The following is a 15815-nucleotide window of genomic DNA, read 5'->3' as shown; positions in this document are numbered from 1 at the left end:
GTGTTCAGCTTCAGTATTTGAGTGGTTTATTCGGAAAGCAAGTATAGACAGATAAGTTGATGTCAGCTCCCTGCCAAATTCTTGGAACAGCTTGGGAAAACATAAAATGATTAGCAAACAGCCCTCCCACCCAGGCTGGAGTGTAGGAATGCAGTGGTGCAAACATAGCTCACTGCAGCCTTGAACTCCTAGGCTCAAGCAATCCTCCTCCCTCAGCTTCCTGAGTAGCTGAAACTGTAGGCATGCATCACCATGCTCAGCTAATTTTGAAACTTTTTGTTGTAGAGTCAGAGTCTTGCTATGTTGTTCAGGCTGGTCTCAAATTCCTGGGCTCAAGTGATCCTCCTGCCTCAGCCTCCCAATGTGCTGGGATTACAGAGGCACATCACCAAACCCAGCCCAAGCCCCGCCCATTCTTCACATAAGAGCAACCATTTAATTAGAGGTTCTATTATGGTCTGACATTTTAAGTAAAAAAGATTATTTGGGGAAAACATCCAGGCATGGGTCTTGAAGACAGCCTCTAAAAGCCTTCTGCTTCTCGTTAGACAATGCCTCTGAAGCTTCTCTGATTCTGTACAGAATCAAGACACGAAGAGGGGGAGGAAATACTGTGATTGCAACTGTAAAGCAATCAGAAGTATACAGTCATTGGAAGGTCTACAAGTTAGGACTAGGGAACCCCCCCTGAAAATGTTGTATAATTATCAGCAAGATGGCAAGAAATAAACAAGGGAGATTTCATAGGAGAGAAGCAAAATATCAGAAAAGAATATCTAGGCTTTGCTGCAGGAAAAAGTAAAAATAGAATATTGGAACTTCTATCACATAGATATAAGTTATTTCTAATATTTGGATGGTAATAAAATACAGTGTCCTCAAAAAGTAGACAGAGCAAACTTTTCTGATCAAAAGGTAGGAAGGGATTTAAAAAAAAGGCTAGCTGTTTTAAGCTTTAAACAGTGGACAGTCTTCATTTAATGTTCTGTCATTTCTAAAGAGGCTGTCTGGAGCCAGGCATGGTGGTGCGAACACCTACGGTCCTAGCTACTCAGGAGGCTGAGACAGGAGGATTGTTTGACGTCAGGAGTTCAAGGCTGTACTGTTCTGTGACCTCGCCTGTAAATAGCCATTGCAGTCCAGCCTGGGCAACATAGCAAGACCCCGTTTCTGAAAGAAAATGTGTTATACTTCAAATCTCTCTATAACAAAGTAGGTTTTGAAATCCTAGCCAACCGCTTACTTATTTAACACATATTTGATACATCAAAGAATTAGGATAGTTCTTTGATGCTGATTGCACTGGGATTTATCCTGGCATTCTAAGTTTTTGTCTTTAGATGGGATGAGATTTGCTGATCAACTACTCTACACTTACTCTTATCAGCAGCCCTGGGTTATCTTTATGTGGACCCAGAATCAGTCCAAAATCCTTAAGTCTTTCCATCCTTCTGATCTTTCACTTTTTTTCAGGTCCCACCTTACCTGGAAGAACCATGAAGATCAAATGGAAGGTCCTTGTGCATGAAGCTCAGCGGGAAAAAGCTCGGGTATGAGGCAGGGGAAATGTAGCGAACAAAGCATTCGGAAGAACAGAATAAAAGTCGCTTTGCACCTTTTGTATCAAAAGGAAGCAGGTCTAGGGTGGATAGAAGACATTCATCAAAACTGTGAAAGCCAACTCTTTATTACTTGATCTTTGCTTTTGTGTGTCATTTTGCCCCTAAAGCTGAACTCATGAAAGTGCCTAACAGAACGCCCATTCAGGGCCCATTTTACCTTTCCTTGCACTGTTAGAAACTGCAGAAATGAAATTTAGCCCAACCTCAAACTAATCAGAAAAATAAGTTCCAGATGAGATAGAGCTCTCAGTATGAAAAATCATTATAGCCTTCCATTTTTAGCAATATGGCAGACTTAGGAATCATAATGAGACTTTTGATTTAAAAAAAACCTATAATTGTGTAAATATTTTTTAAACAACAAATTATTAAATATATAGCTGGCCTGGCAAAAAGAGAAATCCTTAGAGACCACAAATAATGGAACATATGAATTCAGAAAGGTAAGCAAGGACATTGAAACGGTTTTGCTTAAGGAATATCTCCCAGTCTCTGGGGACCTGGAGATTCCATTTACGTGGTTTAGTTCAGGAGAAAAGGAGACAAAATCTAGTGCCCACACTTGACTGATTTTTCTTTATTTGTATTCTCTATTTCATTAATTTCTCAGGTATTAATGAAGGTGGGAAGTCCGACTGTAGACCTTTTTATTTTACATAAGGCTTAGACCCTGAAAGTCACACACTGGGTAATATGAAAAAAAAAAAATCCTGCCTTTCTTAAGGAGTTATTAAGGAAACTTGTCTACCTTGATTTTGCCTCTGAGTAAAGGGGAGAAAAACATGTTTAAGAATTTGTATTTTACCATCACACAAGTTTAGGGACAGAATTTCTACTCTCCAAGAATTCTGGAAACACCAAACTGATAACATAATTTAAAGACATCCTGTACTGGATGTGGTGGTTCATGCCTGTAATCCCAGCACTTTGGGAGGCTGAGGCAGGAGAAACACTTGAGCCCAGGAGTTCAAGATCAGCTGGGGCAACCCCATCTCTATAAAAAAGTTTTAAAAATTAGCTAGGTGTGGTGGTGTGCAGCTCTAGTCCCAGCTACTCAGGAGGCTGAGGCAGGAGGATCTCTTGAGCTCAGGAATCCATGGTTGCAGTGAGCTATGATTGTGCCACTGCATTCCAGCCTGGATGACAGAGCAAGACCCTGTCTTTAAAACAACAACAACAAGAAAACAAAAACAAGAAAAGATATTCTGGATTGCTAATATATCCAGTACCTGCAAATGCAACTGTCAATCTTTTCTCGAGGAATGCACCTCAAATTAAAAAATTATTACAGATTTGTTCCACAGAACAGAATTTCACAACAGCAAGCTGTAAGACACAAGAGGCAACCATCATTTGAGCGAGAGTTGGGAGGAAGAAGAAACAGTAGAAATGCATTCCAAAACACTGAGCATATTGGAATGGAAATTGAAATAAAAATTTAAATATGTCTAAAAAAATAAAAGGGACTGTTAGACTTTGGAACAAATATGAATTTTGCAAGCTTTACAAACAGTAACTACCATCTGCCGTGTTCTCTACTTAACTAATAGCACCCAAACAGAAAACTATAGAGTACCTGATAACCCGACAACAAAGACACGCTAAGATCTGGCTTCAAAGTCATGCTTCGACAACTGCCAACCTAAATAACAGACAGAGAGGCTCTCTAATAGAAAATGATTTTTATTTGGGAATGGACACTGCAATGGGAATATGTGTGTCATAATAAACTATGTGCATATTCAGGAGGTAAAAGAAGACAAAGGTTTTTTTGAAGAAAAATGAGGAGGGCTGCATAATTGTTTTAAGATAATTATGTTTGGCAACAAGGAGCAATAATAAGGGTTGTGCCAGCCTGAGGTCAGACAGGCAGCTGCTGGGCAGATGTCCTTGCAGAAGTATATTTGTATGCAAGGTTGCGATTTTTGCAGACTTGTGTGATAATTCCTGTTATCAGGCATTTGTGCATGGGAATTCTCCTCCCTTCATGCCCTTCGCTGGGTCTATTGTTTAGATTTTTAACACAAGCAACTCCATTTTGATTCTGACAACTTTCACACAGTGTAACATTATAGAATCATTTTGACAAACAACCTAATTCTGCACTAAAAATCCTTCCTCCAAGATCCTCAGACAATCTGGTATTTGATTGTCTACTATGCATACCATAAAATTTTGACAAGCCTCATGGATCAGTCCATTCTCACACTGCTAGAAAGAAATGCCTGAGACTGCATAATTTATAAAGAAAAGATTGGCTTCCTTGGCTCATGGTTCCAGGCTGTACAGGAAGCATAGTGGCTTCTGCTTCTGGGGAGGCCTCAGGAAGCTTTTAATCATGGCAGAAGGCAAAAGGGAGCAAGGTATCTCACATGGCCAGAGCAGGAAGAAGAGAGTGAGTGGTGAGGTGCTGCGCACTTTTAAACAACCAGATCTCACCAAAACGCACTCACTTTCACGAGAACAGCACGCAGGGAATGGCGCTAACCCATTCATGAGAACTCCACCCCCACGAGCCAATCGCCTCCCACCCAGCCCCACCTCCAGCACTGGGGATTACAATTCGACAGGAGATTTGGTAGGGACACAGAGCCAAACCACATCAGCTCAACTGTATTGACTTTTTGTCTTTTACAGTTTTGGAAGTCCGATACTCAGAACTTGTTTTTCACCTCCTGACCAGAGGACACTGTGGCAGCATGCCAAAATGTCTTTTTGCCTTTAAACTTTCTCACCTGAGAGTCCATCATTGACCAGAGGGTCCGTGTTGTTATAATGCCTGGGAGCCACTGAGCTCTGGCTTGTGGTGAAGATACAACTGGCTGAAAGGTCGTTGAATCTGAGTGCTGAGTACGTAAGTGTTTTCCATAAACAGAGTGGCTTAAACAATATAATTTTTTTTTTTTTTTTGGAAACTGAGTCTCGCTCTGTTGTTCAGGCTGTAGTGCAGTGGTGTGATCTCGGCTCACTGTAACCTTCACCTCCCAGGTTCAAGTGATTCTCCTGCCTCAGCCTCCCAGGTAGCTGGGATTACAGGCACCTGCCACCAGACCCGGCTAATTTTTGTATTTTTAGTAGAGACAGGGTTTCGCCATGTTGGTCAGGCTGGTCTCAAACTCCTGACCTCAGGTGACCCATCCACCTCAGCCTCCCAAAGTGCTGGGATTACAGGCGAGAGTCACTGCACCTGGCCCAACAGAAATTTATTGTCTCACAGTTTTGGGAGCTGAAAATCTAAGATCAAGGTGTCAGCAGGATTGGTTCCTTCTAAGGGACAAGAACCTGTTGCATGCCTCTTCCCTGGCTTCTGGTGGTTTGCCAGCAATCTTTGGCGCTCCTTGCTTTGTAGTTACATCTCCAAAATCTCCACCTTCATCTTCACATGGTGTTCTTCTTGTGTTCATGTCTGTCTCTGTGTCCAAATTTCTCCCATTTTAAATGACAGCCATCATATTGGATAGGGCCCACCCTACTACCTCATCTTAACTTAATCATGTGCCCCCTCCCCACAAAAAACCCTTTGTTCACAGACACTGGGGGCTAGGAATTCAATATTTTGGAAGAGGAACACAATTCAACTCACAATTATTATATTATTATCTCTACTTCTGCACACATTTGAGATTTTCCTGAGTGAGTTTCAAAAAATCTGCTATCGCTCTAGAACACTCTATCAAACAATAGCAAAATGTATGTTCTTTTCAACTGAATATGGAATGTTCTCTAGGGTAGGCTTTATGCTAGGTCATAAAACAAACCTCAGTAAATTTAAAAGCATTGAAATGATACATAGTATCTTCTCCAACCACACTGGAATTAAATTAGAAATCAAAAACATAAAGTAATTTGGGGAACCCACAAATATGTAGAAATTGAACAACATACTCCTAAATAGCCAGTAGGTCAAAAGAAAAATCAAACTGAAAATTAGAAAATACTTTGAGCTGAATTAAAATGGAAACCACAACATTCCAAAACTTAAGGAATTCAGCTGAAGAACTGCCTAGGAAAAATTATAGCAGTAAATGCCTATATTAAAAAGGAAAAAAAACTCAGAACAATTACTTCCATCTTAAGACACTGGAAAGAGAAGAGCAAACTAAACCTAATTCAAAAAAGAAAGGAAATAGTAAATATTAGAATGGAAATTAATGAAATAGAGAATACAAAATGGTAAAGAAAAATCAATGCATCCAAAAGCTGGTTCTTTGGAAAGGTAAACAAAAATAACAGAATTCAACCAAGACATAAGAAAGAAGACTTAAATTATTAGAATTATAGAAAAGATATCAGTTTTTCACAAACTTTTCCAAAAAACAGGAGAGAAGGGATGCTTCTCAGCTCATTCTATGATGTCAGTATTACCCTGGTTCCAAAACCAAAGACATCACAAAAAAAGAAAACTACAGATCACTATCTCTTATTACTATGGATACAAAAATCCTCCACAAAATCGTGGCAAATCAAATCCAGTGACATATAAAAAGAATCATACACTATGACCAAGTGGGATTTATTCCAGGAAGGCAAGGTTAGCTTAACACCTGTAAATTAATTCTTGTAATAGACCCTATCAATAGAATAAAAACCAAAAGCCACATGCTCATATTAATAGATGCAGAAAAAGCACTTGACAAAATCCAACACTCATTTTTTGATTAAAAACCACAATAAGATACCTCTTAGCACCTACCATGATGGCTATAATCAAAAAGATAATAAATTTTGGTGAGGATGTGGAGAAATTAGAACCCTCATACATTTCTGGTGAGAATGTAAAAACGATGCAGTCACTTTGGAAAACAGTGTGGCAGTTTCTCAAAAAAGCTAAACATAGAGTAACCATTTGAGCAGCAATTCCGCTAGTAGGTATACACCCAAGAGAAATGAAAACGTATGTCCATATGAAAACTTGTACATGAATATTTATAGCAGCATTAGTCATAAAGCAAAAGATGGAAACCCAAATATTTATGAACAGTGAATGGACAAACAAAATGTGATATATCCATAAAATGAAATATTATTTGGCCACAAAAAGAAATGAAGTCCTGATACATGCTACAACATGCATGAAACTTGAAAATATCATGGGAGGTAAACAGTCACGAAAGACCACCCATGACATGATCCATTTATATGAAATGTCCAGAATAAGCAAAATATAGGGACAGAAAATAGATTGGTAGTTGCTTAGAGCCAGGAGTATGGGGGAATTGGGGAGTGATGACTAAAGCACATGGGAGTCTCTTTTTGAGGTAATGAAAATGTTTACAGTGGATTATGGTGACGGTTGCACAGCTCTGTGAATATACTAAAAACCACTGAATTGTACATTTTACACTGATGAATTGTACAGTATGTAAACGATATCTCAATAAAACGGCCACAAAAAGAAGAGTAAGGAGGAGTGAAGCAGGATAAGGAAGGTTAGGAGGCCATACTGACTTACTGACTTTTCCCCTGGTGTAAAGCCCAGTGGGCTCCGCATCCCTTGCACCCTCTTACGTCAGCACCTGACTCTTTTGCAAGATAAACAGTCCTGCAGGACACCAGCCAACTGCCAGATGGTTACAAGTTCCTAATAGCTAGCACAGCCCGGGAAAGAGCCTTATTCCTAATGTAGCTTCCCCAGTACCTAGCCAATCAGCATCCAAAACCCAAGAAGCTATTAGCTGCAAATTACTGCCTTGGGGCGGGAGCGCTGAGGATTTCTCCAGGGTCCCACCTGCGCAGCTAGGCTCAAGGTTTAGCTCATAGTAACCTTTTCTTCATTTTAATAGTAAAAAAACCCCTAGGCGGAGATTTTATATGCTAATAATACATGCATTGCATGTTACAGCATGCAGATGCTGAGCGCATGTGTCAACCGCAGGTCTGTCTTTACATACTTGACCTCACCAGTATTTTATGAATATATACGAACAGTTCCCGCAAAAGGAATTCCTCTGAAGGCGCTAGTTGCTGTCTCTCCCTTTGAGCAGCCCACTCAGCCTCTCAGAGGGTACTTTCGCTTTACAATAAGCTTCTTTGGCTACTCTTTCTTTGGAGTCAGTCTCAAATTCTTTTGTGTGGTGAGATCAAGAACGTAAACTTACCTACCGACCACGGGAGGAGGAGGCGGCCTTCGTGGTAGCAAATAGCAGCAGCAGCTACTAAAGGCAGTGTTACACAGAATCACGGGGTGAATGCCTAAGCGGTGTTTCAGAGAGTATGGTCTAAACCAGCACCACCCAGTAGATATTTCCATGATGTCAATATGGTCACCACTAGCTCTACGTGGATCTTGAACACCTGAAATGTATCTAGAGAGACTGAGGACCTCAATTTTCAAATCTTTTTTTTGCGTTTGCATTATGGGTTGTTCTGGTTCTAAGGAAACAAATTTTTTCACCAAGAAATTCCTGGTTTTTACATGTCCATGCATTATAAGAAAGAGTCTTAAGCTAACTGGACTAGACTAGTGCACTAGTTAACTAACCCAGACTTGCCATGGCTTTCACAGACAGAACTCGATATGATCAAAACTAGACATTTTCACGAGGCTCTTGAATCTGAGGATGTAAAAATGCCCAATGTCCAATGGTTGCCTACGTCACATCAGGAACCACTGTTCCACCTGCATTGATTTCCATGCCCCTTTTCTACGCTGCTAGAAGGAAATTCACCCCACCCACTACTGCAATCAGGACAGGAAGTCTGACTCTGATCCAACAACTCCCTTTCTCAAATAACTCTTACGGAGATAGGTCTCTGTTGTCAAATCTCACTTCCCCACCTTTAGGAAGAGAACAAGTAGCAACATATAAATGCTGGTTATAAGCAAGTTGATAGCTATTTTTAAACTAATTAAGAGCCCTTCAATTTCAAAAATAAAAAGGGTTGGTAGTAATTTGTGAAACCTTTAACACTAGCCAATCCATGCGATACCAGATGTGTGAACTAATTACATCCCTAGCACAGCTAACAAAATGGTGCAGAAATGCAAATGGGAATAGTTGGGATAGTCTGTCTCCCAAGGGAATTAGCACATACAGTTGGAAAGTCTTGCAAATTCAATACAGCTCCTATTTTGATGGTTTCTAGAAGTTAAAAAGAACATTAATGAATAAGATAAAGAATCTCAGACCCCCCAAAGTGCAAAAAAGTTTAAGAAATTATGCCAAAACACAAAATGCTTTAGACATGTGGCTCTTTAGGAAAACCTTTCCACCTGACAGAAATAAAGTGTGAAATTTGCCTAAATGCACCTAGCTGAAAAGCTATATATTGTAATGACACGTATGGATATTTTAAATGGTTTAAAGAAATCTGTCTTCTGGAAACTGAAACATCCAATAGTTTCCTTCTTGGAAAAGGAGATTTTCAAATGAGAACAGATTTTTTCAAATTAATTTAATTATTAAGACATTCATCAAAAGTATATATCTTTCAAAACAATGTGAATATACTTAACATCTATAACTATAAACTTCATAATGGTTAAGATGATAAAAATAAAGGTCTATATTACCCTAATTAGCATAAAATTAAAGAAATTTAAACTATGTATAAACAAGTAAGTCATTAATAGAACTGTGAAAAGTGTTCCTGTTTTCTAATATTAAATTATATCTCTCTCTAAAAAGCTTTTGGATCAGAAAAAGGAAAAATGCAAATGTTAGTTTAATAACATGGACTTCCTACTGTTGAATTACAAGAGAAGAAAGAAGTGTAAATAATCATTAAGCCACCAATTAGTAGTCAGATGACGGCTTTACAAAACACCCTTCCGTGTTAGAAATTTAGGTAAAATGTAAAGGATTTCAATATTACTTACTAAAAATAAATACAGAAGAATTTTATAAAAATCCATCATGCCTACTTAATGAATTATAGATTTTGGCAAAATAGATAGCTACATATTTTCTCTTTGATTTTATCGCGGTGTAAAATATAATATAAATGTAACTCTTTATGCATAATTTTGGAATTATCATCTTATCTCAAGCTTAACTAAATAGAATATCCTAAGGTCCTTCTACTTGTCGGGTAGGTTATCAGTGCTAACACCATATATTTAAGACTAGAAATGTAAACCTATGTATTTATTTAATGAAAGCTGTAACAATCGATGTCTTTATATAAAACACTGCTAGTTAGGTGAGCCTGTAGAATCACTTCACCTTTACTGTGGGAGTTTTAAAGAGTTTTATTTCTAATAATTACTGTGATTATATTTTCTTTAATGTCAAATTAAAATACATGTTCTAAGATGCCTAACTGACTTGAGACCTTTAGCTGATTATCAGCTGAAGTAATTAGAGAATAGTCTTTATGTATCTGGAAATTTTCCAAAGAAAATATTTTAAATTATAAACAAAGAGAAAGAAAGTACATGCTCGTGGTTTTGGCTTATGTCTTTTTTCCCATAGAAACATATATATATATTTTTATAACACTCAAATGAAGATAGTACAAATAGACCTAATATACTTGATAAGATTAGTTCTATTTAGAAAATTCAAATTTCAAAGAGCTGAGTAGTGTTGTCATTTTAACATTGTTCGGTGTGACACATGCCTACACGCAAAGGTTTAAATGCACTTAAATGTATCTCTTCCCCTAAGCAGAGTCTGGGGTGAAGACTTCCATTCAGGACTTTTTCTGGGAAGTCGTCCTAGGGAGCAGGAGTGAGGGGTAGGAGGAGTGACTCAGAGGAAGGTAGAAAGCCAGCCCACGGCGGGGGGTCATCAAGGCAGTCACAGCCAGTGCAGTTGCTGCTCAAACTTTCAGGACCTTTGGAAGAGATTCCTGAAATGCATTGCAGATGGCAGGGGAGGCATTTCCGATCCACTTCACCCCAGTCACTCAGGGGTAACCGCAGTGGCCATCCTGGGCAAGGCATCAAGCAGTCTAAGGGTGCAGGACGTGGGGGTAGCCCATCAGAGCCTGCTGGCAGGCGTGGCCACTGAAGAGGCTCAGACCCTGCGCTGGCACTAGCTAGCAATGTATGGTGGCGCCACCAGGACCCTGACACAGGTGTGTGGTATGAATGAAGGAGAAGGAATGGGCACAGCCATGCCCACTGTGTCTGGGCCAGCGTCTTACATGATTCTCCTCCGTGAGGCGTGATTTGTAATTTTTTAGGGCAATTTTGGGCTTAGAGAAGAATTGATTGGAAAGTATAGAATTCCCACATATCTCTCCCTGCCCAGGCTCCTCCCTCACATTTCCCTATTATTTACATCTTGTATTAGTGTGGTATGTTTGCTATAACTGACAAACCAATTCTGATACGATCTAGCGTTCTATACGAATGATGATACTTAACAATAATATATTGTTTCAAATAGCTGAGGGAAAATATTGAACATTCCCAATGCAAAGAACTGATGAAGTGTTTCAGATGATGGATGCACTAATTACCGTGACCTGATGTCTACACATTGTATTTATGAGAACATCACTACATACTCCATAAATTATTTGTCATATTTGTATAATTATTATTTATCAATTGAAAAAATAGAATTAAAATATATTTCAAAAAGATTTTCACCAACACTATCAAGAAAAAAATTTACAAATTTAAAATTTAAAAAGTTACCAATAAATAAAATAAAAATACCAAAAAAAGATACAGAATTATTATTAACTAAAGCCTGTAGTTTATATTAGGCTTCACTCTTTGAGTTGTACATTTGCTGGGTTTTGACAAATATATTATGTGTATCCGTTATTATTGTAACATAGGAAATAGTTTCACTGCCCTAAAAGTTCCCTTCTTCTGGATTTTAGTTTACTTTCTGATGCTGTTTCCAAGATCTAGCCCCAAATTCACAACCTGACAGATTTTTTTGAATCTCCACCATGTTTGATTTTTCTAAAACAGCCCCTTGGTGGTGCCTAGACCAATGCACGTGCCCATTGCTGGGGAGACAGGCACACGCTAGAAAGACAACAATCAGGTCGGGCGCAGTGGCTCACACCTGTAATTCCAGCACTTTGGGAGGCCGAGGTGGGCAGATCACATGAGGCCAAGAGTTTTAGACCAGGCTGGCCAACATGGCAATATCCTGTCTCTATAAAAACACAAAAATTAGCCAGACATGGTGGTGCACGTCTGCAATCCCAGCACTTTGTGAGGCCAAGAAGGGCAAATCACATGAGGTCAAGAGTTCAGGACTAGCCTGGTCAACATGGCAACACCCTATCTCTACCAAAAATAGAAAAATTAGCTGGGAGTGGCAGTGCATATCTGTAATCCCAGCTATTCAGGAGGCTGAGGCACAAGAAATGTTTGAACGAAGAGGCAGAGGTTTCAGTGAGCTGAGATGGCACCACTGCACTCCAGCCTGGGTGACAGAGTGAGGCTCTGTCTCAAAAAAATAAAATAAAAACAAAAATAAAAAAAAGACAAGAATCAGCACCTGGGTACAAAAACGCTGGAGATAAATTTTATTTCATGTTTATTTATATAACTAATTGTGTCACCTGCAAGCAGCATAACCCTGGAATATCTGTAAAGGTGTGGCAAAGGCATCAGGGAGCGTGCCGGGTCCAGATGACTTGGATTTCAGACACTTAACGAATATGTCCTACTGTGTTTTCAGACTGGTGGAGCCCTCTTTTGTTGCAAAGCATCTCTTTATCTTTTTGCAAAGACATTCATACAGCTTTTCCTTGGTTCCCACCTGGAGAATGCCTTCAACCCATGCCAAGCTCTTGTGGCTATCAGGGGCTACTGAGTCATTTAAAAATGTTACTATCTGTATCTATGTCTGCATTTCCCAAACCTGGAAAATGTAAAATAGATGGACAGAACTGTCAAAACCAAACTGTCTAATCTAGTGGGTGGAATTGGAATGTCTTGGTCCTTTCACTCATCTTTCATACTCATCAAAATTCGTTCCCCTGTGCAAGAAAAACACTGAATCCTTATGAAACAGCTCCTGGCAGGCCTGTGCATCTCAACGCCATATCCCCATGAAGGGACTCCACTTGGCGTGACCATACGTCCTAGTTTTCTCAGGGCAGTCCTGTTTTTTTTTCTTTTTTTTTTTTAAGGCTTGTTTTATTTTAATGGCAGATCTATGTAATCACAGTGGCCAGGATGTACAGAAAAAGGGGAAGCTTTTTTTCTTGTCTCTTCTTCCTTGGACAAAGTCTTGATGATCTCCTTCTTTTTGGCCTGGAGGCGCTGTTCACGGAGCTTGCGTGCTTTATTGGTCTTAGAGCTGCGGGCTCAGCCTGGTCAGCCAGGAACTTCTTGTGGGCCTTGTCTGCCTTCAGCTTGTGGTTGTGTTCCATGAGAATATGCTTGTTTGTGAACATATTCCCCTGCACCTTCAGGTACAGGCTGTGATACATGTGGTGATCAGTCTTCTTAGATTCACGGTATCTTCCAAACAACCAGTGCAGAATCCTCATTCTCCTCATCCAAGTGACCTTCTCTGGCATTTGGAAATTGGCTGTACCCTTGCGCTAACCTGTGCCCATGTGCCTGCCCTTCTGGTGGGCTAAGGTGCTTTTCTGGCATCCAGCCTGGGAATGGACAGTCACAGGCTTGTGGATGATCAGCCCAACTTTGATCAGCCTCCGGATCTGCTGATGGGAGTTGGCGTTGACGATTTCACTGGTCTCACTGGGGTCCAGCCAGACCTTCTTGCTACAGTGGAGGCACTCGTGGCGAGCCTCTTCCGAAGCCTGAATAGCCTCATGGCTTCGGCCACAGCAGTGACAAAGGACAGTGTTGGTTTACGCTTGTGGTCCCAGTGCACCTATTCATACTCACCCTCTCCCGCTTCCCTCATTCTCTAAGGTATTCCAATTGGGTGATAAATTATATGGTCACTCTAAGTTGTCACATTCTGATATTTCCACTTTTGTAAAAAAAAAAAAATCCAGACTGCATTGTCCAGTGTTTTCATCAGCATGTCATCACTTGCTTGTACCTGACTCCACTGAAAGCTGGAGCCATGAAGGACAAACCCCTGATGAGGAAAACCAGCATTCAAATCCCAGGGGAAGGACTCTTGTTCTGTGTCCTCTTCATCAGCCACTGTAGCGACTCCACTGTAGAACCTGGGGTGCCCCAATTTATATGAAATAATTTGTATTTGGGGATCCAAATTAATTTTGTATCCCAAAAGGAACACTTTTGAAAGGTACCACCTACAGAATTTTTTGTTTGTTTTTTTTTTCTTTTTGTTTTTTTTGGTTTTTTTTGGAGTCAAGCTCTCTCTCTGTCACCCAGGCTGGAGTGCAATAGGGAGACCACAGCTCACTACAGCCTCCAATTCCTAGGCTCACGTGATCCTCCAGCCTCAGCCTCCTGAGTAGCTTCGACTACAGGCATCCACAGCTATGCCCAGCTAATTTTTAATTTTTTTGTAGGAATGGAGTCTTGCTATGGTGCTCAGGCTGGTCTCAAACTCCTGGCCTCAAGTGACCCTCCTGCCTTGGCCTCCCAAGTAGCTGGGACTACAGGCATGAGCCACCACTGCCAGCTTAAAAAATGTTTTTCAAGATGATTTCAGTCACGATGCAAGCATATGATTTACTAAGATCATCCAGAACAGAACTGTTTTAAGTTATAAACAATCTAGCATAAGAGACACAGAAGTTGTTATTCATTTAGGGCTGTTTCTATTCTAAATATTCTATCTGATTCTACTATCATGATACTCCATCATTTATATTCTCTGTTAGTTCTGATCGTATATGTGTTGCCTCAAATTGAGATGCCCATCTATAGATAAACATTTATAAAAAGTGGGCATTAAGTTTCAATGCTACATTTTGTACACGATATTGGGACCCTGGTAAAGTACATTTCATTGGCAATTTCAGCAAAAACTATGGATATATATTTTTAAAAGATGACTCTTCAAATTTTCTGCAGGACACAGTACAAGCCTTTGTGTATAACTACAAAATTAAACAGTTATATTTTACCTTTTATGGCACTGGTCTTGGCAGTCATACAACTAGAGACTATCAAGGTTAAGAATTCTGCCTGTGTCCTGCAGCTAATAAAAGGCAGAACCAGGATTTGATTCAGTTCTGTCTGGCTCTCAAATCTACCATCTATGGGCTAAACATTCCTTCTATTCTTTTTTATAGAGTATGATTTTTAATTTTTAATTGACAATAATTGTACATATTCATGGGGTACATAGTGATGTTTCTATACATGTAATGTATAGTGATCAGGTCAGGGTAATTAGCATATCCATCATCTCAAACATTTATCATTTCTTTGTATTGGGAATGTTCAATACCCTCCTTTGAGCTATTTGAAACTATGTATTGTTGAGGATGTAATTTTGAATGCCTTTACCATCCAGGTCCCTATGGTCAAGATGTACTTGAATAACCTCTGACGGCTTAAGTGCAAAGCCCAGGACTAACAGGGCTGCCCCATGCGGTGTCTCCTGCAGAGCACACCAACCACCTGCTCCACCCACCCCATGCAGCCTGAGATCACGGGGTGTTTCTGCAGGCCCATGTATCCCACTGTGAGCTTCCCACCATTTTGTAGCTTCCAAGTGTTTGCTAGTTGTGCAGCTGCTGTGAAGCAACTTCTTCCTCATCTTGTACTCAGTTGTGCTTTTGAACCAAGTGCAGCCTTAGCACCCATGCTAAGCTTCATCTTAGTCATTTAGCCCAGCATATCGACTCTCGAGATCTTGTGGGAGCTTCATTCCATCATCAGTCACCCTCAATTCTACCACCTCTGTCAATTTCACCAACACATCCGTTGCATGGCGTTATCCATTCATTCATTGTTGGACTCCTCTTTCCTGAATTCTGCTATGGGCCACCACTATTCTAGGCCCTGGGGAACACAGCAGTGAGCAAGGCAAAGGCCCTGCCTGCATGGAGCACACACTCCACTGCAGGAGACAAATAATGAACAGATAAATGAGTGGTTAAGATAATCCCAGGCACTGATGAAACTCAGGAAGAAAAATAAGGTGTGCTATGGGGTTGGAGGGATGTGCTATTTTAATAGGGTGGCCAAAAGCAATGAGGGTTGAGCAGAGTCCTGAGTTAAATATGGGAATGAGCCGTGCAATGGCCAGGGAGAAGAGCCTGTGAAGGGAACACAGAGTGACTGCAAGGGGCCTGGGGCAGAAACATGCTGGGCCAGTGAGAGAGGAGGGGCCGTGTGGCTGGAGTGTGAGGCCTGCTCCACTGAGGAAGGAA

At 40.3% G+C, this 15815-nt stretch overlaps 1 protein-coding gene across 1 annotated transcript; it reads right to left on the bottom strand.

The window, feature by feature from the left end:
- Window positions 1-480: 480 nt before the first annotated feature.
- LOC472696 (large ribosomal subunit protein eL19) lies at window positions 481-13324 on the bottom strand. Its single transcript, XM_016959007.3, is given in 7 exon segments — window positions 481-574; window positions 1486-1639; window positions 1780-1831; window positions 3199-3264; window positions 12724-12848; window positions 12851-13285; window positions 13288-13324. Coding segments are annotated over 7 exon segments (963 nt in total).
- Between the last annotated feature and the right edge of the window lie 2491 nt (window positions 13325-15815).

The sequence above is a fragment of the Pan troglodytes genome, chromosome 7 (genome assembly GCF_028858775.2).
Source record: "Pan troglodytes isolate AG18354 chromosome 7, NHGRI_mPanTro3-v2.0_pri, whole genome shotgun sequence".
In the NCBI taxonomy this organism is placed as follows: Eukaryota; Metazoa; Chordata; class Mammalia; order Primates; family Hominidae; genus Pan; species Pan troglodytes.
This window is presented reverse-complemented; position numbering and strand designations above follow the sequence as displayed.